General features: G+C 41.9%; 1 protein-coding gene across 3 annotated transcripts in view; it reads left to right on the forward strand.

Moving 5' to 3' along the window:
- The window catches only part of LOC108249986 (protein crumbs homolog 1), a 99,263-nt gene that overhangs the window by 66,496 nt on the left and 8,304 nt on the right, over positions 1-24,463 (forward strand). For 2 of the 3 annotated variants that reach the window (XM_017439662.3, XM_037978476.1), the window contains exons 7-12: positions 3,656-4,609; positions 6,190-6,728; positions 8,044-8,209; positions 8,477-9,338; positions 20,599-20,715; positions 20,851-20,977. In XM_017439662.3, the coding sequence (XP_017295151.1) occupies positions 3,656-4,609; positions 6,190-6,728; positions 8,044-8,209; positions 8,477-9,338; positions 20,599-20,715; positions 20,851-20,977 (2,765 nt within the window). The other variant, XM_037978478.1, reaches the window with a different exon arrangement.

Here is a 24,463-nt window from a genome sequence, read left to right on the forward strand (position 1 = left end):
GAGCAAGATGTCTCCAATTCCGCAACGGTGTCTTTCAAGCCGCGCACGTCACGCTGAATGGTAGCAAGAGTATTGGTGAATTCTGACTTCACGGCCAGGAGCTCAGCCTTAATGCTCGCTAAATTTTCGGTGAGAGCTGCTTGGAGTTCGGTTTTGAAAATGAGGGCCATTTCAACCCGTAGTGCGGAGAGCAACTCGGACTTAAAAGCCGAGGAGGGAGAGCCACCAACGAGTTCATCCGGGCCGGGGGGGGGAGTCACCACGAGGCGGGGATGTAGCATGAGAAGGAGGCCTCGGTTGCTGCGCGGATGGCTTAGCTTTTGGAGGCATTTTGTCGATGAAAAAAGTCAAAATTCAAAATCCGAGTCAAGTTATTGTAGTAAGGAGGAGGAATATAGCCAACTGTGGCCGAAACCTTTCAAAAAAGTGCCTAAAATAACATTTTTTTTCGTGGCTGCGGGAGCTCAGCAAGATACGTCCTACTCCGTCATTCGCTCCACCGGAAGTCTAATTCCCATGTCTGATCACTTTCTGGAACATGGGTGACCAATGAGGAGAGGAAGGAGATGCACAAGGCTCCAGTTTTCATGTCCATTACAACCTAGAGTGGTAATAGGGCAGTGGTGGCTCAGGAGGTAGGGGTTTGTCCTGTAACTGAAGGGTTGCTGGTTCAAACCCCCACTCTCTCAGGCTCAGCTGTTGTGTCCTTGCCTACTGGTGGTGGTCAGAGGGCATAATGGCAGTCTCACTTCTGTCAGTCTGCCCCAGGGCATCTGTGGCCACAGTGTAGCTTATCACCATCAGTGTGTGAATGAATGGGTGAATGACTGAATGAAGTGTAAAGTGCTTTGGGGTCCTTGGACTAGATAAAGCGCTATACAATTGCAAGCCATTTACCTAGAGTATGGTTTTGCTTGAAAGCTGATGGAACTTTATGAGGCCGGTTTGTCTTGTCAGAGAAAGCCTTGTATTCCACTAGTAAGCTCATAGAAACAAAATCTGCAAGGCACAGACTTAGTTCTGTGGGTACAATTACAGAAAGTAATGTTAGAATAGGGACATAAACAACAGTATGAGACCTTTTTTGTCTATTCAAAACATATTCAACAGGCTCAATGACAGTAAAGTTCTGTCTATAAAATGACTGCCTTTTAAATTCTGTGCCTAAAGGTCACTCTCTTGAAAGTAAAGTGAGTGGGTTTTCTACTCTGTAATGATTCAGTCAAAGATACTGTTAATTCCTCAGATGTGCAATTATGCTCCTTCAAAACATTTTCAATTGTCTGCTTAGTTATTTGTCCAGCACATTCACCAACATCAAGTAAGTCATTAACAATTTCTTAAATTGCTGATTGTGACACATGAAGGACTGCTTGCAGGCAAAGTAAAAGGGATGGAATCTGCTGCTGAATGGAATTATGCATAGGTTTAAATTCAGATTCAGCCATCAATAAATCTGATGACACTAAATCATCAAAGTCTTCTTCCTCATCATTTACAACAGCTTGATTATGCCAATTTATAACAAGGTCAGGTTCGAAATCAACAAATGTAGCAGCATGATGATATCGACTATTATGGGCAGTGAAAGTTAATATTACCCTCTACTTAAAAGAGCACCCCACAAATGGACAATTGACAATCTCTCAATGTCTCTTTAAAAGAAGAAGATACTGTTTGATGTTGGTTGGTGCTGAGAGAGTTCAGTAACTGAATATGATCTTTTGTGTTCTTTGATATATTTTGCAAAATCTGCACGGGACCTGAGCACAGTTACGTTTGGGGTAAATGTGAGCCATTACAGAGACACTCATGGACTTCCACGTCCATGAGTGTCTCTGTAATGGCTCACTATTGTCCTTTCACTGTAGGTGACAAAACTGCAAAACTTACAGCTCCACTTCATCCACAGTTGTAGCCAAAGTTGAATGATTTAACCACCTGCACCTAAAACACAGAACACAATTTTTAGAGTATGGTATAAAAGCATTAGTCATATAAGCTGAAAACATGACAAAAAAATTAAACTCGTAAGAATAGAAGAAGAATAGAATTGAAATACCCTTTATTTTCAAACAGTGGGGAAATCCCTGTGCAATAGTTAGGGTTGAAAAAGGATAAAAGGATGTGTGAGCATAGCAATGGTATTCTTAAATGTCTTTGATTAGTAGTATAACCATATCTCTGTCAGTGGCTGACATGAGAGGTCATCTTCGCTGCTGTTTCCATGATTGTGATTGCCTAAATGAGGACGTGATGATGAGCTCAACAACAACATCATCAAATGTGTTTTATTTTGAGGAACACAGAGTCCCCTTTTATCTCTGAAAATTCAATGTTAAAAATATTTTTAAAAATTAAAAAAAGGCCAACCCCCGAAAAAAGCTTGGAATCTCTGCGATTCACGTGAATACCACATTTGCCACTTAGTTAAAATAACTTCGCAGTTAACTTGGCTATGATGTTATCTTGATCCACCCTGCTCTCAGGACCCCCGTAAATGTAAAGCTCAACTCCAACAGGCTGCTGCTTTAAACTATGCCACAGCTTTCAAGAGCACAGATAAATAACTACTATCAGAACATACCAACTCAGAACACAGTTTAATCTGAAAACCCACTACAAACATGAAACAAGGGACCCGGCTAATTACTGGCACTAAGACACAGAGCCTTTCCCGAGGCTGCTAACTCACTTGCAAACAGCACCGGTACCATTCAAAACTTCAACCAAGCTCCACAAATGTGCTTCTGTGAGACTGAATGTTAGAAAACTTGTCGTATCTGACTGCATTTTCTCTTAATAAAAAGTTTTATAAGTGCACCAGAGTACTGTTTAGCTAGGTTCACCTCCACTAACTGTCCTCGGCATTAACAAGCCATTGTTTCAATGTCCAGTGTTTAAACATGTTACAGAGATGGAAATTTGTTTTTATAACATATTTACAAATTTGGTTTCATTAAACAAATCTGATATATGCAAACTACATTATTTCACTTGCTCCTTGCTTGCTCCTCAGCCAGGAAAAGTGCCCCCGAAATTCTGCCAGCTCTCATTCAGATCTTACTGACAAAATGTAATCATCTGTAACTTCACTTTCCACATCCTCAATTTGCTTAGGTGGTGTTCATCTTCCTCTGTCAATAGGCAAATGCAACTCAGTGAAGCATCTCTTCAAGTGTGACTAAACTCCTTCCATAATTAGTCCCTTATCAAATCAAGACCTAAATTTCTGGCACTATTTCCACCGCATATTAATATTGTCGCCATGCCAGTGGTCATCGTCATTTTTTGAGAAATCTTGTTACTATTTTAAAACTCAGATTGTTAAGTTATGTTGACACCCTTAAATTTACATTTCATTCAACTGGCTTACAACCATAAGTTGCAATGCCAATAACTCATGACATTAAGCTGAAATTGCACAACTCATTATGTTAAATTTAAGTAAATTATAGAAACAAGTTATGATAACTAATTGGGGGTAACACTTTTTACAGTGTAGAATGACTTGCTAGATTGCCACTGTGCCTCCTTCTTTTCTTTTTGTTAGATAAGAATAAATGTTTCTTTTAGTACAATATGTAAAACGAACAGAATGTTTCATGAGGAATATTAGCATGCTGTAGATCTAAATGTCTGTTTTCCTTTTAAGGTGTACAATGTGAGGTGGACATCAATGAGTGTGACAGCAGTCCTTGCCAGAATGGAGGAATATGTGAAGATGCTGCCAACTCTTACAGGTGTCACTGCCCGTACCCAGAACGAGGTCAGGAACCCTGGGGTGGACGTGTTTGTGATGTCAGGCTGGTTGGCTGCCAGCAGCACCAGTGTCAGCATGAGGCGAGGTGCGTTCCCCTTCTAACCAATAACAGTGAGCACAGCTACCACTGCCTATGTACGCCTGGCTGGACTGGAGAACACTGCAACACCTCCACCACCTTCTCCTTCAACATGGAGGGCTACGTCCACATGCGGTTGCCTGTCTTCAGGAACAGCACAAAACAGGAGGTCAGCAATAAAAGTCGTGAACTTCATGTGCAGTTTCGATTCAGGAGTACTCTACCAGACATGGTACTGTACTACCGGGGCACCAGGGAGTGCTTTGTCTCACTTGAGCTTGTTGTTGGCTCCCTGCTGGCCAGGGTAAAGTCAGAGAAAACACTGCAGGCCATTTACTCTGGCCCCGTCAACAATGGAGAGTGGTACCAGGTGATCATGGCCATGGATGAAAAACTTGTTCTAACTGTCAAAGGACCTGATTGTGAAGAAGGATGTCAAGTAAACAATGAAGGTCACAACCATTTAATTTTTCTACAGCCAAGCTTCTTTCAGCAGATTTTTGTAGGAGGAGCACCTCAGGAATATTCCACCCAACTATTCAGTAAAAAGGGATTTATTGGCTGTATGGAAGATCTGAAAGTTGACCACAAACTGCTGCTGCCTCAAGACCTTATCAGGGAGGAGTATAAAGGTTTAGAACTTGGATGTTACAAAAAAGACTGGTGTTATGAGGATGTTTGTTTGTATCGTGGCACGTGTATGGACATGTGGGTTCATGCTAGCTGTGACTGTCATCGACCTTACTACGGACAGCACTGTGAAAAAGGTAACAATACAGTTAGCTGTTTAAGTTTCTCTTCAGTTTTGAAGTTAGAATACCTATTCTATATTAGTTATTAACAGTGAGTACCTTATCAGCTGTGACAACAGTTATAGCTTAGCGTATGGAGAGAAGGGCACACGTTTTCCTCCAGGCTAGGGTTATAGCTAAATAAGGGCTAATAATTTTTCATTCTTTCACACTGGTATGACTTTTTTTTTTTAAACAGGTTTGTTTTATAGGCTCGTAAAAAAAAGCAACAATAAAAATGAATAAAAACAGGCTCTCAGTTTCTAGCCATTAGCCTAGCCTGGACAAAAACTTTTCCTATTTCTCCATCTTCATTTCTCCATGAGAGATGTCACGGCCAAGAAGGTATTAACTGTTAAATACATAACAGGACATAACTTAAAATCACCAGACTATACCTTTAAAACTTATTTAGCAATTTGGAAGGGTTTAAAGATTAGTTTGGCTCTAAAATGGACACATACCTTGTTGAGTTAAACTTATTACTTTGAGCGACAGTAACTACTGCCTCTGCAGCAAATGTGCTTTTTTCTTGGTCTCAGCAGTTTTCTAGATTTTTACACTCTATTTAATCATAGGTAATTTAGTATATGATGATTTCATGGTGTACCAAAACTGCCAGTCATTGACTGGTTGGATAGGCACTAGCCCCTACACAACCGTGGACAGAATTAAGTAAAAAAATTGTATTTTTTCTGGATAAAATCCAAAATAAATTATGCTACAGTATGTAGTAAAATAGAATAACAGTCAACAACTCCAATTTAAGCAAGTATCTCATTGGGCTGTGACTAGTTGGCAATTCAAAATTGTGAAAAAATAGAAAGATTTTCAGATGCAGTTGCACTAATTTCTAAGTGTTTGTGACCAAGTGACCAGTGAGCTGTGTGCCTGCATTTTGAATGGCCAGTTTTGGAAAATTATTATTTGTGCACATAGCTTGCAAAAATGTTTTCTAGTTGTTTATATTTTCCACCTCCATTCACACTGTACCCACCTTTGTACCCACTTTGGAAACTTCATCCATTTATGAGTTTATGATTTAAACTGCTGAAATACACATTTGAATTGAGGTAGATATATCTGGACCAGTTATTCATTTAATTTATTTTTCGTTGGTCTGATTAAACTTGGACATTCAGGCTGTAGCCTTGGTTGTTTTCTGTTATCAGTAGAGCTCCAGTGTAAGTGTCAAAATACACCTCCAGAGCTCTAGAATTACAAAAACTAAATTGAGAAGGGTTTGAAATGTCCAACTATTTTCAGAGAAAATTTGTCACCTGAATTTTTTGAACATGTTAAAAATTCCAGCAACAATACTGTGAGTTTCCATTGAAGAAAATTGAGAACCCAACAAACATTCCGAGACATTTTGGAGACTCTCGTGAATGCTGTTTGCAAACTTGTCTCCAACAGCTGCAGCCCAATGAGAGATTGGCATTAAATATGAAAATTGTGCAAACTCTTTCTAAATATCTTGTGAATGTTACCTAAAAAGTTTCAGAAGTTTTGATATGTTGAAATATTTTACTTTTTTCTTTCTTCCCCTAAATTAGAATACCAATCGTGGACATTTGGCCATGAGAACACCACCAGTTACTCCGCCTTCAACATCTTAAGCAGCCATGGAGAAAATTTTACCATTTCTTTTTTATTGCGCTCCCTCAAAAGCAATGGAATGCTCCTTCAGTTTAGTCGAGAAGAAAAGCCCTACCTCACTATCTATCTGAAAGAAAGCACTGTTGCCATCTACAGCCCTCACACCACACTCCTGTCAGAAGCCAAGTTAGTCACTGATGGGAACAATCATTTAGTAAGCATAAAGGTTAATTATGGACATGTCTTCTTTCCTAAAGCAGGGAATAATCGTGCCCTAGGGAATGTGAGTGTAGAGGCAGGAGATGGAGTGTTTGTAGGAGGGCTTCCTGCAGGCAAAAACATGAATGCCTGGGGTGGAAACTTCAAGGGCTGCCTACAGGACCTTCGGCTGGATGACAAACAAGCAATTTTTGGGAATGATCCAGAAAGCTTGGAGGTTTATCACGGAAAGTCAGAAAACGTACTGCAAGGATGTCACAGTGACAAGACATGCAAGGTAAAAAGAAATATTGTGTATATTGTGATCTGTGATTATTCCATAACTGCAATGGGCTGCAAAAAGATTTATCCCTCTTGGTAATCTAATGAAGTTAAATGGAGAAAATTTGTTTTAAATAAATGTAAAAAATATAAAACAAAAAAGGTGGTGCATGCATATGTATTCACTGCCTTTGGTTTGAAGCCACAGCAATTATCTTCAAAAGATGCTCAATGCTGTAGCTGCTAAAAAAGTGGCTTGACAAAATATTGTTTGAGGGACTGAATGCATGCATCATTTTTCAGTTTTACATTTTTTTTGTAATTACTAAGAACAGGTCCGGGCAGGAGTGTGTGTGTGTGTGTGTGTGTGTGTGTGTGTGTGTGTGTGNGGGGGGGGGGGGTTAAAGATCAAAATCCTCGGTTAAAGATCCAAATCCTCACCATAAATCAGGAGTTACTAGTCTGAGGTCTCAATTAACCCAGCTCCTACTTATTCTCTGGCAGACGTCTGCTAAGTCCCTGAGAATCGTTCTGTGCATTTGTGAATGTTGTTCTGTGCATTTCATGTGTGAATCGTTCTGTGCATTTGTGAATGTTGTTCTGTACATTTGTGAATTGTTCTGTGCATATGTGAATTCTCCTGTGCATGTGTGAATTGTTCTGCACATTTGTGATATATGAGACTTTTTTTTAACTCCATACAACCTAGCCTGTTTTCTATGCACCATGGCAGGTTGCCTCATTTTTATGATTTAATCAACTGGAATGCACTTTAGAAATTAAGATGGGCAGATTTTGACCAGTTTTTTTAAATTTTTATTATTGGCATTGTTTTTAGACCATGACATTCAGGACTGTAGCCTCTGATGTTTTCTGTGATAAAGAGCTTCTGTGCTTCTATTTTCTAGAGTGGTAAAATACTGCTCTACCACCCTAGAATTGCTGGAAACTAAATTTAAAAGGGTGTAAAACTATGACTATTTTTAGAGAAAATTTGTGGAATATTTTTTACTTTTCCTAAATTTAAGCAACAAGAATGAGCCTCTTTGAGTCACAGGAGGAAATTGAGAACCCTGCAAACATTTCAAGACATTTTGTTGACTCCTTTGTGAATTCTGTTCGCCAACTAGCTTCCAACAGTCACAGTCCAGTGAGATACAGGCTTTAGTTGTAACATGCTTTTTGAGACTACTTACTTTGATGTAGTTGTAAATTCATGTGAACAGTAACTTACCAATAAATCTTTTCCACAGCTTTTCTCAGTGTGGCTGCATCAGGTGAGATATTCTACAGCAGTTCTTTAATCTGTCTGTCTTTGTTGCTGTGTGCAGGACAACCCATGTATTAATAATGGAGAGTGTCATGTCACCTGGAATGACTTCAAGTGTTCCTGCCCTATTAATTTTTCTGGCCCGCTGTGTGAAACACATTTGTGGTGTGTCGACAAACCCTGTTTTGATGGAGCACTCTGTGTGGAACTAAATGATGGATATGAATGTGAGTTGTATTTTATCAGCAATTATTAAATTCTTTCTTAAGTCAGATTGAGTAAAGCCAGGCTTGGACAAGTTTATGTTTTCTACAGGTTTAAACCTTTTCCTGAGCTGGGCAAAACAGCAATTCTGGCTAAGGCAAAAAAGACTAAACAAACAAAAAACGAAACAGATCTGAAATATGCACAAAGATATTTAAGGAGAAACAGAATTGTAATTTATTTGCAACATTAATTTTTAGTAAATGTGCTCAAATATTCCCTTCTCATAGGTTTAACAGAGGCTGTTTTTCAGGACAACGCTCTCCAATATGTAGCTAACAGCTCCCTGCTGCACCCTGTGACCAATATCACCATGGCCATACGAACACGAGATGAGAATGGGGTCCTGTTGCAGGCTGAAGGCAAAGCTCAGGTCTTCTGCCTGGGCATACTCAACTCTAGCCTGCTGGTCAAACTAGACAGTGGACCTGGTGAGGAGCTGCTGGCCTTTACAAGTGACAGAACCATTGCAGATGGGGCATGGCACCACATCCAGCTCAGCATGGTTGACCCTTCACTGTCAGTGTCTTTCTGGCAGCTCACAGTGGATGGACAGAGAGCTGGTGGGAGCTTTGGTGTTGGTGGCAACCTTAACTTCCTTAATGACAGTGAAATATGGCTGGCAAAAAAATACACTGGATGTGTAGGTGAGGTGAGAGTGGGTGGAGTCTATCTGCCACTCAAAAAGGTACCAGCGGCCCCTCAAGGAAGTCTGTTCACTAGACTAAGTGGGCATGAGCCAATCATTGGATGCCAAGGTCCCCCAGTTTGTGATTCCCAGCCTTGTCGTAACCAGGGCATATGCCAAGACCAGTTTAATGAGTTTAACTGTAGCTGCAGCCCAGGATGGGAGGGAAAGCTGTGTGAGACAGAAATAAATGAGTGTTTTTCAACTCCCTGTTTCTATGGTAAATGTAAAGACCTCCTGGCAGACTACCAGTGTGACTGCGAGCCTGGATACAAAGGGAAGAACTGTCAGGCTGAGGTGGATAACTGTCTGCAGTTTAGCTGTATGAATGGAGGAAACTGTGTAAAAACAGTGGACACTTACACATGTGCATGTCCTTTAGGCTACATCGGCAAGCGCTGCCAGTGAGTACAGACCTCTTTCACATTTTTAGACTTGCTTTGGTACCAATACATAATAATAAGTATGTCCTAGGTTTGTACCTGGTAGTTACATGGTCTATCCATTCATTTTCTTTACCCTCTTCTCCTTTCCGGTTTGTGGGGAGCTGCTGCCTATCTCCAGCAGTCACTGTGAGGTGGGGTACTCCCTGAATAGGTTGCAATTCCATCACAAGGCCACCAATAATTAAAGGCTGTACCTGAAAATTACAGGATATGCACCTGGTAGTTATAGAGTATGAAGTTGCTAGTTACAGGGTACCTACCTGGTTCTTACCAGGTATATTCTTGCTAATTACTTGGTATATACAAGATAAGTATCTGGTACCTACCGGGTACTTACCTGGTACATACTTGGTCATTACTGAATAAACACAATTTTAGACCCTTTTTATTAGGTATACATAATACAAACTGGTACACACCAGTAACATACCTGCTACTTACCTGGTGCGCACCCAGTAACTCAGGTTATGTACCTGGTATCTACCTGGTACTTATTGGGTACGTAATTACTGGATAGCTACATTTTTAAACTTTCTTTGGTAGCAATACATAATACAGCTTGGTATGTGTCAGATATGTACCCTGTAAGTACCAGGTACATGCTCGGCAGTAATATGTATTACTACCTTTGCTTTTAGGAACTGTCCCTTGACTAGGATAGAGTGTCTTGAAATAGTATTAGCTGAACATGTATATTTTGCCCTATCATAAAGTATCATCTATTTTTGAACTGTCCGATTTTTCTCCCAAGGACAATCTACTTCCTTTGTTTGTCTGTAGTTTTAGCAAAATATCTCATGTACCACTGAATGTGTATTAATGAAACACTCAGAAAGTAATTATTAGGTGCATATCTATAGCTGATTAACTTTTGAAGTTGACCCAATTCAAGATCACCACCACACCTAATTGACCTTAGCCAACATAAACATGGCTATAACTTAATGAATTTAACATTGAGCTAATTTTGGTGTGGTAGTAGCTACTCCAAAATTACTCATCCTCAACACATACCTTGCTGTATTGCTTAAAATCGCACATGACATCATTTACAAGCTCAAACAGCTGGAACTCTGGCACTTCTCGTTATAACAGGATTTTAGTCCTAAACTCAAGCATAACAGGACTCAGGCATGAAAGGTGTATGCTGTTTTTATATAGGTGTATATGCTATACTTCAAGGAATCCTAGACATTTAATAATTACCTGAAAAGTTCTTTACAAATAATAATAATAATAATAACACCCTGTGAATTGCTTCCTTATTGTGGCAATAGAGTTTGTGTGCCTTAAACATGAGGGGTGTGCATAACTAGTAGGTAGGTGCGCATGCACAGCAAAAATCGGGAATACTTAATGTCACTTGTATTACCATGTGCCTCTGTGTACTTGACTGTCATGTTATCAACACCACTATCTCATCTAACGTTAGACATGTTGCTTGTCAACTACTGTTGAAGATGTTCAAAAAACAACAGACATTAAGCAGCTTCTTTCGCGTTTCGCCACCGACAAAAAAACGCCAACCAGACCTGAAGAAAAGACTTTTTTCAGAAAAGTGGCTCCTAGATGTGTTGTAGCTTGAAGCTAACATTGAGTGTACTAAAATGTAGTGCAAGATTTGCTGCTCACACTCACACTAACACACAAAACAGGTGTGTTTTATAAAAGTTCAAGGAGTTTCAAGCATCCTTTATTTGACAAACATGAAAAGAGCAAGGAGCACATGAATGTGGCACTAGCCATTGCTAATGAAGAAGCTGGTCGAGAAGAAATGTCCTGTTGCTAACTTACTAAATGTTGAGACAAGCTAAATAAAGAACAGCGGCAAGCTCTGTTTAATATTTTTCTTCTCGCCTTCCATAAAGCTAAACACGCACATCCCATGTCTTCCCATTCTGAGGATATTCCTTCACTGAAATGGCTAGGAGTCAATGTGGAAGATGCATATCATTCACGTGAAGGGGGTACACAGATCAAGCAGAACATCGCTCACATCATTAGCGGGGAGTTACAAGCCAAGTTGCAGCCTGTAGAATTTTGGGGGTTGCTTTTTGATGGATCTGAGGGCATCGCAAAAAAAGGAAATAATTCTCATTGTGTCTGTGTCCAGCAATGGAGGGTTTACCTCAGACTTTCTTGGACTGATTGAACTAGGTGTTGACTGAACTGCACACACCATAACAGACGGACTTGTGTGACTGATAAGTCACACAAGTCCGTCTGTTATGGTGGACACAGGCTTGGATGACTGAACAACAAAGTTGGTCACTGTGTGCCCAGTGTTGTTCTCAATGTCGGTATGTACAAGAGCGTTTTGCCAAAACTCTGTCAAGTTTCTGCGGTTGGAGACTCCCTTGTGGATATTCTGTGCACTGCACACACACTGGAGAATTGTGCAAAATCAGCTGCTGACCTGTGGATGGAGACATCTAAATGGAAGCTCTACCAAGGACATGGAGGTGCATCTGTAGCATCTTAATCATCTACCATGCAGCAAGCTGAATCAGAGGACAGTGGGGCAACACTGAGGAGGACAGTGAGGAAGACTGCCCTTATTAAGACCAAGCTACATAAAGGGTGAGTATCAAGCACCATCTCCTGGTACTCACCTGAGTAACTCACTTAAAATATTTTTGCACCCGTTAATAATTCTAGGAGCTATTCTGTCTGTGCAATTGCCTCCCAGTAGGGTCCCTCAGGTTCTAGGTGACAGGCCAGACAAAGAGTGATTCACAACACTTGTATAGATGCAAAACAAAACAAAATAAGGAGCTTATTGTCCCTTGCCTAGATATGGGTTACTGGGGACACATTCTGGAGCCAGGCCTTGGGGAGGGCTCTTCAACTAGCACCTAGTGACTGTGCTTCTATATGGTCGGACTCAGCCAGCATGAACTACACAGGTTCCCTTTCCTGTGGGCCCACCACCTGCAGGAGGGGTCATACGGTCATACGGGTGTTTCACACAGCCCAGTCTCAGCTGAAGGCAGGGGCCTCAATCAATGACCATTAACCAATGATCTCAGCCACTGCCTGATGTCATCAGGTGGTGGAAGGAATACTTTGAGGACCTTCTCAATCCCACCAGTATGTTTTCCATGGAAGAAAATGAGTCTGGGGACTTTGGGGTGGATCCTTCCATAACTGGGGCTGAAGACACAGAGATAGTTTAAAAAGCTCCATGGTGGCAGGTCTCCACAGGTGGACAAGATCCACCCTGAGTTTCTCAAGGCTCCAGATGCTGAAAGGCTGTCTTGGTTGACATGCCTTTGCCAATCCAGTGGCACTGCCCTTGGTGTCCATGCAATGTTGCAGACTGGGGTTGTGGTTCCCCTTTTCAAGAAAGGGGACCAAAGGGTGTATTCCATGTACAGACGTCCCCTGACGTCCCTAAAAACGAAAAAAAAACCTAGCTGGGAGGGTGGTGGGGGGAAAAAACAAAAACACCGGATGGAGGGCACAAACAAAACAAATTCAAAAAACCAAAAAAACGACCAGGCAACTGGCCCGGGGGAACAAAAACATGCCTAAAACAAAAATAAATGTTCAAACAGGCAACCTGTGAGCCCAAAAGGCAAAAGTTCTGGCGGACGGCCCGAACGCCGTCCGCGGTGAGGCAAAAGTTCTGGCGGACAGCCCGGGCGCCATCCGCGGCGGAGCAAGAGTTCAGGAGGGTGGCCCGGGCGCCGTCCTCGGCGGAGCAAGAGTTCAGGAGGGTGGCCCAGGCGCCATCCACGGTGGAGCAAGAGTTCAGGAGGGCGGCCCGGGCGCCGTCCTCGGCGAGGCAAGAGTTCAGGCGGGCGGCCCGGGCGCCGTCCTCGGCGGAGCAGGCGAGAGCCGGGCTGACGTGGACCAAGCAGGCGAGAGCCGGGCTGACGTGGACCAAGCAGGCGAGAGCCAAACTGACGTGGACCAAGCAGGCGAGAGCCAAACTGTTGTGGACCAAGCAAGCGAGAACCAAACTGACGTGGACCAAGCAGGCGAGAGCCAAACTGACGTGGACCAAGCAGGCGAGAGCCAAACTGACGTGGACCAAGCAGGCGAGAGCCAAACTGACGTGGACCAAGCAGGTGAGAGCCAAACTGACGTGGACCAAGCAAGCGAGAACCAAACTGACGTGGACCAAGCAGGCGAGAGCCGGGCGGACATGGACCAAGCAGGCAAGAGCCGGGCAGACAGGGCGCAGCGCGAACCTCTCGACGTTTCTGAGCTGAGCGAAGCGCCGACCCCGACCCTTGGTGGAGCAGCGCAGAGCGAGGCGTCGACCCCGACCCTCGGTGGAGCAGCGCAGAGCGAGGCGTCGATCCCGACCCTCGGTGGAGCAGCGCAGAGCAAGGCGTCGACCCCGACCCTTGGTGGAGCAGCGCTGAGGCGACGGCATCCTCGACGACCCCTTCGGAGACTAGGCGAGGTGTCGGTCTGGACCCTCGGGGGCGAAGAGGAGAGCGTAACGTCCCCCCTGGACCCTCGGTGGAGCGAGGCATCCCCCTGGACCCTCGGCTTAGCAGAGCGGAGCGAGGCATCCCCCTGGACCCTCGGCTTAGCAGAGCGGAGTGAGGCGTCCCCCTGGACCCTCGGCGGAGCAGAATGGAGCGAGGCGTCCCCCTGGACCCTCGGCGGAGCAGAGCAAAGCGAGGCATCCCCCTGGACCCTCGGCGGAGCAGAACATAGTCACAGCCGCCCCCCACTGAGACACGGGATGGTGAGGCTTCGTCGTCACGGCCGACCCCCACGGAGACACTGGATGGTGAGGCGTCGTCGTCCCGGCCGACCCCAACAGAGACACGGGATGGTGAGGCGTCGTCCCTGCCGACCCTCACGGAGACACCAGATGGTGGAGAAGCGTCGCAGACCCCCTCAGGAACGCTGACCGGCAGAGAAGCATCGCCGACCCCCTCAGGAACCAATAACAATGGACCAGCGGAGTATAGACAGAAATGACCAGTTTTTAAAGTGCTGAGGATAATCAGGTAAGTGGAGACAGGTGACATGATTAGCAGACTTTGACAGGTGTAAGTGGGCGTGGCAGGAATGCAGAGAGAGAAATAGACTGAGGAGGAATGAGAAAGTGAAAAGCATGAAAACAGAAACTAAACACAAACCAATAAACTATATCAGAAATAAAACAAAACACAGAAAAAACCTAAATCACCACACTAACAAATTTGAATCGAATCTCCAGCTGGGGCGCTGAGCTTGATTAAGGGGAAAGGCTAAGTCCAGTATTACTGGTGAATGATCAGACTCTACAATAGCAGAATATTCGGTTTTCTTGACGAATGGTAACAGAGTTTTGTCTATAAAAAAACAATAAATCCTTGAGTACAACTGGTGCACATGTGAAAAAAAAGAAAACTCCCTATTACCTGGAAACAGGAAGCGCCAAGGATCTATGCAGCCTGCATCCTTCATGAATGCTGCCAGGGCCTGAGCCATCTTTGATGCAGACTTCACTTTAGAGCTGGATTGGTCTAGGGTTGGATCCATTACACAGTTTATGTCACCACCCAAGATCAAACGGTGACAATTCATGTTGGGGAGAACAGAGATTAACCTGGATACAAAAGCAGGGTCATCCCAGTTGGGAGCATATATACATGCCAGTGTAACTGGAATATTATATAGAGAACCAGATACTATAGCATATCGGCCATGTGGATCTGATATGGACTTACTTAAAGTAAACTGTGTGTTTTTATGAATTAATATTGCTGTTCCTCTCGCTTTTGTATTAAAGTGTGAGTGGTAAATTTGACCAACCCAAGGCCTCTTAAGTTTTATATGGTCTGTAGAGACCAAGTGTGTCTCCTGTAAAAATGCAATTTCTGTTTTCAATTTTTTAAGGTGGGCAAAAATTTTCGCCCGTTTAATTGGTCCTCTCATGCCCTTTACATTCCAACTGGTAAACCGAACTGCTGAGGTCCCCCCTCTTACACTACTGTTACATAAATCAGCCATGATCCAAGACATGTCCCGGCCCAGCCGCCCCACCCGGCCCCCTCATGGGGTCATGGTACCCAGTACACAATGTTTAAGCTTGTGAAAAAACTAAGGTAGAAAAAACAAAACAAATCAGCTGTAAGAACAAAAAAGGCAGCTTTAGACCCAAAACTTATTAAAACCCACCCCAACTGTGTCCTTGCTTCTCTTATCGAAGCCCACTGCTGTCCCTCGAACCCCTTGTAGGTCTTCCGATAGGCCAACCTCGCTATCCCAAACTAACTTTGGAAGGTTCCGGATAAACACAACATGCAGGAGTTACAGTCTTTGGATAGTGAATTAAAATAGAACCAGTGATGATAAACATTGGGTAGACTAAGCACACAGAGCGCTTGTACAATATCGAACTTAGTTACGGAACCATGTGACCTCACTAAAACCATAAACCTATAATTATTCAATTAACGCTTCATTTTAGGCAGCAGACAAAAACAAAAAAATGACTACAAAGCAAGGGGTAAACAAAGAGGGGCATAATCATGCACATACACGCATAGCAAAAACATACGTCCTTAACGAGAAAAAGAAAAAAAAAATTGCTGTTGCGATGCAGTTCCCCCGAACTAGTTGGCTTCTTTTTCCGCCCCTTATGTCCCTGCCTCATCCTGGACCACGAGAAGAAGAAAAGAAAAAAAAAAGGGTCTGCAGGCATGTGTTTATTGTTTATTTTGCAACGCACAGTCATAGAATGCCTCCGGTGTTTCAAACAAGTGGTTATCCCCCTTGAACGTAACTTTGAGACGGGCAGGAAAAAGGAGACGAAACGACACACCTTTCTGGTACAGAGCTCCTTTAACATCATTGAATGCCGATCTTTTCTTTGCAAGAGCGATGCTGAGGTCTGGATATATCCTCAGTGTGGTTCCCTGGTGCTTTACTACATGCTGTCTGGACCATCTTAAAGCGGCTTCTTTCTCCCGATATCGATGGAATGCGACGATGAAGGGCCGCGGTGCTCGTCCTGGTGCTGGCTTGGGTCCGGCTGTGTGGTGTGCGCGCTCCAATTCCAGGGGAGACGGGAAAGTGTTGTCCCCCATAGCATCCTTTAGCAAATTGGAGATGAACTTAGTTGGATCCTGGCCGTCCTCATTGCCTTCAGGTATGTTAAGAATGTGAAGATTGGATCTGCAAGATCGATTTTCCAGGTTTTCCAGGCGTTCCAGCAAGGTTGCATTTTGGTCCTGAAGGGTCTTAACGGCAGCTTCAGCTATGCATATGCGTTGAAAGTTATCACCTGCTAGGCTTTCCGCCGCTACAAGGCAGCCCTGAAAAGAGCCAACTTCGTCCCGCAGTCCGTCCACAGAAGCTTGCAGGGGTTGAATTGATTCTTGAATTAATGTGGCCACGTCATCTTTAAAGTTGCTCTGCTGTTTAGATAGCTCTGTGATCAGTTGGGACATGATCTCCGCATTTACCTTCAGGCGATTCGGGGTTGGAGGACGCCGCGGCCATTGCCGCCACCTTGCTAGGTAGGCTATACGTTCGGCTGGTAGAAGTAGAAAGCTTTTGCAGTTTGGGGTTATCACTGGCCATCTTAACGTCTCAGTGATTCAGGAACAGTGCTTCTGTCGTTCCGGTGCTAAGAAGGAATGTAAAGCTCCGGTTTTAAAGTAGTTTAAAGAAAGTTACCCGGGAGCTCCTTCACCCTGCTTCCTTCTTCTACATCGCCAAACCGGAAGTCCCTCTTTACCCTTTGTAAGATCCTTGAGGGGACACGGGCATTTGCCCAACTAGTCTACATATATTTTGTAAACTTGGAGAAGGCATTGTACCATTTTCCTGGGGCTCCCTGTGGGGTTCAAGAGTCTAATTTGCATAGTTGGCAGTAAGTCAGAACTCTTAAGGGTGAGAGTTGGACTGCGCCAGGGCTGCCCGTTGTCAGATTCTTGTCATAACTTTTATGGATAGAATTTCTCAGTGCAGCCAGGGGGCAGAAAGAGTCTGTTTAGTGGCCTCAGGATTCCATCTTTGCTATTTGCAGATGATGTGGTCCTGTTGGTGTTTTCATGCCATGATCTGAGCATAACAGGGCATCTGAGCGATTCACAGCGAAGTGTGAAACAACAGGAATGAAGATGCTGCTTCAAGTGAAGACGTTTAAGCATCTTGTATTTTCATGACTCATGAGTTCATGAGTGAATGGAGCACGACATCAACAGACATATTGGTGCATCTTCTGCAGTATTGCATATTTTGTACAGGTAGAGTAGAACCTCTGCTCCTCCACATTGAGAGAAGCCAGTTAAGGTGGTTCGGGCATCTGGTAAAGAGGCCACCTGGATGCCTTCCTCAGGAATTGTTCCGGGCATGTCCAGTTGAGAGGAGACCCCGGAGAAGACCCAGGACAAGCTGAAGAGACTGTCTCTCAGCTGGCCTTGGAATTCTCCCTGACAAGTTGGAAGAGATGGCTGTGGGATGGGATGTCTAGTCCTCTCTGCTCAAGCTGCCTCTCCTGCAACCCAACTCCAGAACAAGCAGCTGATAATAGAAAGATGGATGGATAAAATCCTAAAATACCTCACATAGTGTTTTTAAGAACCTGAAATATCTATACTATTGCAATATTTTGATTTGCTTGATAAACAACATGAACTATAAAAGTTTATAGACTGAACAGTTAAAAAATTCTCTGAATGTTATTATGTTAAGCTACAAAAAATGGTTCAGAAATAATTTAGGGAACATGGCATTGAGCGCAAAGAGTTATCTGAGTCTCCAAATTCTCCTGATCCTAATCTAACAGAGCAGCTGAGGAATCTGTTAGATCAGAGGTCCCCAAGCCCTGGGCCGCAGACTGTTACCGGTCCGTAGGACATTTGGTACCGGGCTGCACAGAAAGAATAAATAATTTACAGGAATTTTTTTTTTGGAGTCTGAACGACATTTACTTTGAAAAATGACTGGATTCTCTCCACCACATCTGTCTATGACTCACTCTTGATGCATGTCAAAACGCTTATCTAGGTCACGTGATACGTTACAGCTAAAAACAAACCCACAAGCTAGCAAAATGAGTAAAAAACAAACATCTCTGGAAGCCCTAGCTAGGACCGTCTCGTTACTGAGAAGCAGCCACAGAGCTCCCACCGATTCAGCGTTATGGTGAGTTGTATTCTTTGTGCACTTTTTTTGTGTATCTTATTTTAAAGGGCATGTTTAAACATTGCCATATTGACCAGAAAACATTAGGGGGAGGAGAGAATGTTACTCATGTTGATAATGCAATAGCAGGATGCAACTAACAAAGTTGCGAGTACACGTTGAATTTATGTTTATTATGTTTTAAAAAATATTTCTGTTTTCATGCCGGTCATATCATTTTATTTTGTTGTATTTATCCGCCACAGCTTTGAAGGCCGGTCCGTGAAAATCTTGTCTGATAATGAACAGGTCCGTGGAACTAAAAAGGTTGGGGACCGCTGTCTCAGACAATCTATAGATGCCCCATCTCATAACTTTTTGGGTTTAAAGGATCTGCAGTATTACACTGGGTTGTTGCCAGATATCAGCAGATATTCAGTGTTATAAAGGAGTCACTGCCTTAATGGGTCGAAGCTGTTTTGTTTGCAAAAGAGGGCTATGCGCAATCTGAGGCAAATAATCACATTGCATTAGGCTTCACTAAACAACGTAACATAAATGTAACCAAGCTTGCTTTGAAAGAGTACACATCCAGCTTGTCTTTTCTGGAAACCATGAGTCTGGGCTCGCCTCATTTTCCACCCCACCTGACAGATCAAGCTTGTATTAATTTAAACATAATTTTAAATAAATGTCTTGGGCAATTAAATAGTGCTCATACTATGCACTGAGGATCAGTGTCAGCTACTATCACACCAACTTTTTTAATATCTGTAAAATTAGCTAAATTCTATTCATTTTTTTGGTTGGCTGGCTGTGGCAGCCATACTGAATCAGGTTGACTCCAAAAGGTGATCAATTTTATATATACATCAATTGATTACTTTCTGCCTGTTTCAATAAAAGTCGTACACTGGTTCATGGGATATTTTGGTAACAGACAGGCACACAAACACATGTATATACAAGACACAGAGACAGAACAATGCAAAGCTATACAGAACAATACATGGCAAAACAAGGCAGTAAAAGCAGATATAGAAAAAGAATAAGTGTCAGAAGACAAGATAAGTAACTATAGTCATCTTATACACAAGTTTAAATCTCTGTGTGTATGCGCACATATTGTTCTTGTTTTAATTGTCAGCCAAGGACAAATTTTGACAATGACTTGAAAAAAAGGAAAGTAAGAATGAATGCATACTTTTAAATCTACAACTAAGTTCTAGATTTCATCTTTTCTTTTCATCTTGAGTTTTTTTTTCTTCTTCTTCTTTGAAATAGCAATAACAACTCCAAATCTGAGTTTTCCGGTAGTGATCACTTTTCTAACTTATTGTTAAATGTTAGGACACATGGAGAAATTTTCAAATGTATGGTTTCAAAATCTGTGAGCTAATTTCTTAAATTGTTTGTTTTCTGTTACATTTAATATAATAGTATAATGCAGAGTCAGCATTCACACTATTGTTTTCCTGTTGATAGTTTCTTCCATATATTTTTATGCAATCAAACTACTTTCACATACTTTGTTTGATTTTAACCATTCAAATATCAAGACAGGAATTGTGGGAAATGACTTTTAGTATTTGTAAGTTTTATATCTTTTTAACCATTACTTTTCCAAAAGTTTTGTTCATGTAATTGCATTGTGATCTCTTCAATTTTCAAAAACTTTCTCTGAAATCCACTTCAGCATACTTGTTTGCATGTTCAAAAGCATGCTTGTCAGGTAAATTAGTAACTAAACTGTCCTTAGGTGTGAGTGAGAGTGTGAATGGCTTTTTGTCATGTTTGACTCCATGTGGCCCTGTGATGTCACACAGTGACTGCTGGAGATAGGCACCAGCTGCCCCAGTACACTGAAAGGAAAAGTGGGTAAAAGAAAATGGATGTTTTGCTTTGCTGTTTTGCTGATCTTAGCTTTTATTCAGCTTATTTTTAACTGTATTAATAATTTATTTTTCAGTAAATTACAACAAACTCATTCAGCACTTAGCATTCACATTGGATTTCCACAGAAAATGCAGTTTCTCTAGTTATTACAGCTCAAGTTAAATTGTCAAAATACAGAGCTATTTGCCATTAAATCTTAATTGGTATACTGTAATCAAGTTTTTTTTTTCTTTAAAAGGTGGGGCTTTCCTCCTGTGGCATGTGATTCAGACAAAAAGTGTCTAAATGGAGGGGTTTGTATTGGAAGTGAATCTGGAGGCAACTGCACCTGTAAGCCTGGTTACATAGGTGCCAGGTGAGAGCAGCGAAGGGTACATGTCTCTCTTTTCAGATGCTGCACTGGAAGACACGGTCTGAAGCAAAGTAGAAATGTGTGTGTGCCGTTGCTCTGTCATTCAGTGTTTTGCTAAAACCCTGGGATGTGTTTCAGGTGTGAGACGGAAATAGACGAGTGTGAATCCAGTCCCTGTGAAAATGGTGCAACCTGTCTGGACAGACTTAACCACTTCCAGTGTGTGTGTGTCCCAGGCTTTAGTGGCAAACTGTGTGAGAGCAATGTAAGTGACACGTACAGTACACATGCTGCAAGCTGTCACTTCCACAGCAAATATAAAGCCTTCTGCTCAGTGAGTTTGAAAATCCCTGACTTAGATTCAAACTGTATCTTACTGGCATAACAAATTAACTAGATTCAACACAGTATAGTGATGGGAAGTTCAAACACAAATATGGCAAATCAGCTCTGATATACATTCGTTTAAGAACATATTCAGATCATGTTTGTAAAAAGTGTTCTATTCTGAACAAGGTCACAACTAATATGAGTTCTGAGGCAGTATTAACTGTATTGTTTTTATTTGTATAGTTTTTTCCATCAAATCTTTGGACTGTAACTACTTCAGCATACTTTGAAATATTTCAGCAATTCAGGTATCAAAACATTCAGCCCCTTTAGGATGTTATTATAATGACTTTTATACTTTTTAAAATATTCAACTCTATTAACATTTTTTTTTCTCAGTGTCTCATTAGGATCTTTCAAAACCGTTGTGCTTTTTGAAATCTACTGAAGCATATTTGTTCTATTAGTATATAGTCCTTATACTTCCTTTGGTCTCTTTATGTGTCCATTTTCAATCAATCAATCAATCAATCAATCAACTTTATTTATATAGCACATTTTAAGAACCACAGGGGTAGCCAAAGTGCTGTACAATAGATAGACAAAAACAGTAACAGTTTTGTCTCTCTATTCATCATTTCTGTCTGCTAGTGTGTCCTTTTTAGCTATTTATATGTTGTTTCTGTCTTTGTATGTTTCATTTTTGATTTTTATTATATCCCCCAAGGAGGTTATGTTTTCAGTAGCATTGGTTTGTTTGTTCATCCATCTGTTAGCAAGATTACTTGAAAACTAATGAACAGGTTTTGATGAAATTTTTAAGAAATGTTAGGGTTGTCACAAAAAACAAGTGATTGTGATCCAAATCAAAATCCAGATTGTACAAGAGTTTAATGGCATCAGAGACCGTATGGCCTTGGTGGAGGTATGCAATCTTGGAGTGCTTCTAGTGTTTTCTTTTGGTCTCCTTCCTGTCTCTTTATGTGTCCTTCTTGTCTTTGTTAAGTCTCATATTTCTCTTTATTCATGCTTCCATCTTGATGTCTTTATGTGTCCCTTGTTGTCTTTTTATTTTGCCTCTTGCTTTTTTTTTATCTTTCTGCTTTTTCTGTTTATTCTGCTCCTTATATCCTATTTCTTCCTTAAATATTTCAACTAACATTTAAAGTTCAGCTGTTATTCAACTTACTTTAACCTTTTTAGCAAATTTCAGCGAAGTCGTTTAGCACTCAGCATTCACACTATTTTTTCTAGTTACTCTGTTTCATTTATCATTTTTATTTAGTCTCTGAACCAGTACTCTAGAACTTGCCTCAGCTGTGTTAATGTTAACAGCTTCGAGTCTTCCTTGGTAAATCCCAATAACCTGTGCACTACTGGATTTAGACAGTTTATCCCAATCTTTGAAGATCCTCCAAGGCAGGGGTGTCAGACTCCAGGCCTCAAGGACTGCTGTCCTGGGAGTTTTAGGTTTTTCTGCTCCAACACACCTGATTCAAATGATTTAATCACCTCCTCACTAAATCATCAAATTCTCCAGAAGCAGAAGTCATTCATTTAAAGCAGGTGTTGTAAAGCAAGGAAACATCTAAAACATGCAGGAGAGCAGCCCCCGAGGAATGGAGTTTGACACGTGCTCTAAGGCTTGGTCAAATTGATAAAAGCTTCTATGAAATTGTGTCTTATGACTGTTCATCATCTGTCCATCAGAAGCTTATTACTTTAAGTTCCTTCTTTGACTTTTTATCACCTGCTGCTGTCTGTGTCTTTGTCTGTGTGTACATTTGGCTGTCTGTTAGTGAAACTTCCCATAAACCACTGGGCAAATTTGAATGAAATCCTCAATCAATTAATCTTTTATGTCCTGTTGTGGCATATCAGGCATACCATATAGAGAAGATAGCTGCCTACATGTGCCAGAAAAGATTTGCTCTAAAATAAGGATATCTCAAGAGATATATATATATATATATATATATATATATATATATATATATATATATATATATATATATATATATATACTCCTAATCAAAATCTTAAGACCAGTCAAAAAATTGCAAGAATTTGCATTTTGCGCAAAATGGATCTTAAGAAGGTTCTAAGTAGAGTTTCACAATGTTAAAAGAAGAAATCAGCATAAGAGACAAAAACGTTTGAGTGGGGAATTAATTGAAAACTGCATTTACACTCAAACATGATTTTTTCAGCTGATCAAACGTTCAAGACCATAGCTCAAAAAAACCTGAAAAACCCCCCAAAACAGAAATCAAAGTGTCAAAAAAAGGACTCAGTAATGAGTAGCTCCACCATTCTTGTTGATGACTTCAAACAATCGTTTAGGCATGCTTGATGTCAGTGTTTCCAGGAGGCTAGTGGGAACATTGCTCCAAATGTTGAAGATGGCTTCACGACGGGCATCCACTGTCTGGAACTGATGTCCATTTTTGTAAACTTCCCTTGCCATCCATCCCCAAATGTTCTCAATTGGGTTTAGATCCGGCGAACATGCAGGATGGTTCAAAAGAGTGATGTTGTTCTCTTGGAAGAAAAACTCCTGTTGAAAAACCCAATCATTACCACACAGATGAGGGCCCTCAGTCATGAGGGATGCCCACTGCAACATCTCCACATAGCCAGCTGCTGTTTGACGCCTCTGCACAACCTGAAGCTATATTGTTCCATTGAAGGAAAACGCACCCCAAATCATGATGGCGCCCCCACCACTGCGCCGTGTAGAAAACATCTCAGATGGGATCTCCTTGTCATGCCAGTAACGTTGGAAGCCATCAGGACCATCAAGGTTAAATTTTTTCTTCATCAGAGAAAACAACTTTCTTCCACCTTTCAATGTCCCATGTTTGGTGCACCCTTGCAAAGTCCAAACGGGCAATTTTGTGGCGTTAAAGAAGACGTGGCCTTTGAAGACGTTTTTTGTTTCTGAAGCCCTTGTCTCGCAGATGCCGTCTGATGGTTATTGAGCTGCAGTCAGCACCAGTAATGTCCTTAATTTGGGTAGAGGATCGTCCCTTGTCTTGACGGACAGCCAATCGGATCCTGCGGCTCAGAGCTGGTGAAATTTTTTTGGGTCTACCACTTGACTTTTTTGTTCCATAACCCTCAGGATCATTGAAAAATGCAAAATGATTGTCTTACTGCGTCCAACCTCAGCAACGATGGCACGTGAGAGGCCTTGCTTATGCAGCTCAACAATCCTACCACGTTCAAAGTCAGTGAGCTTTTTGCTTTTGCCATCAGGAGGTCTTGACAGTGTAAAGACTTGACAGAAAATGACATGGAATCCAGATTTTTGCACAGCTTTTGGCTTTTAAAGACTATGGTCTTAAACTTTTGATCAGCTGAAAAAATCATGTTTGAGTGTAAATGCAGTTTGCAGAAAATTCCCTGCTCTAAAGTTTTT

Source organism: Kryptolebias marmoratus, linkage group LG1 (genome assembly GCF_001649575.2).
Source record: "Kryptolebias marmoratus isolate JLee-2015 linkage group LG1, ASM164957v2, whole genome shotgun sequence".
NCBI classification, from domain to species: domain Eukaryota; kingdom Metazoa; phylum Chordata; class Actinopteri; order Cyprinodontiformes; family Rivulidae; genus Kryptolebias; species Kryptolebias marmoratus.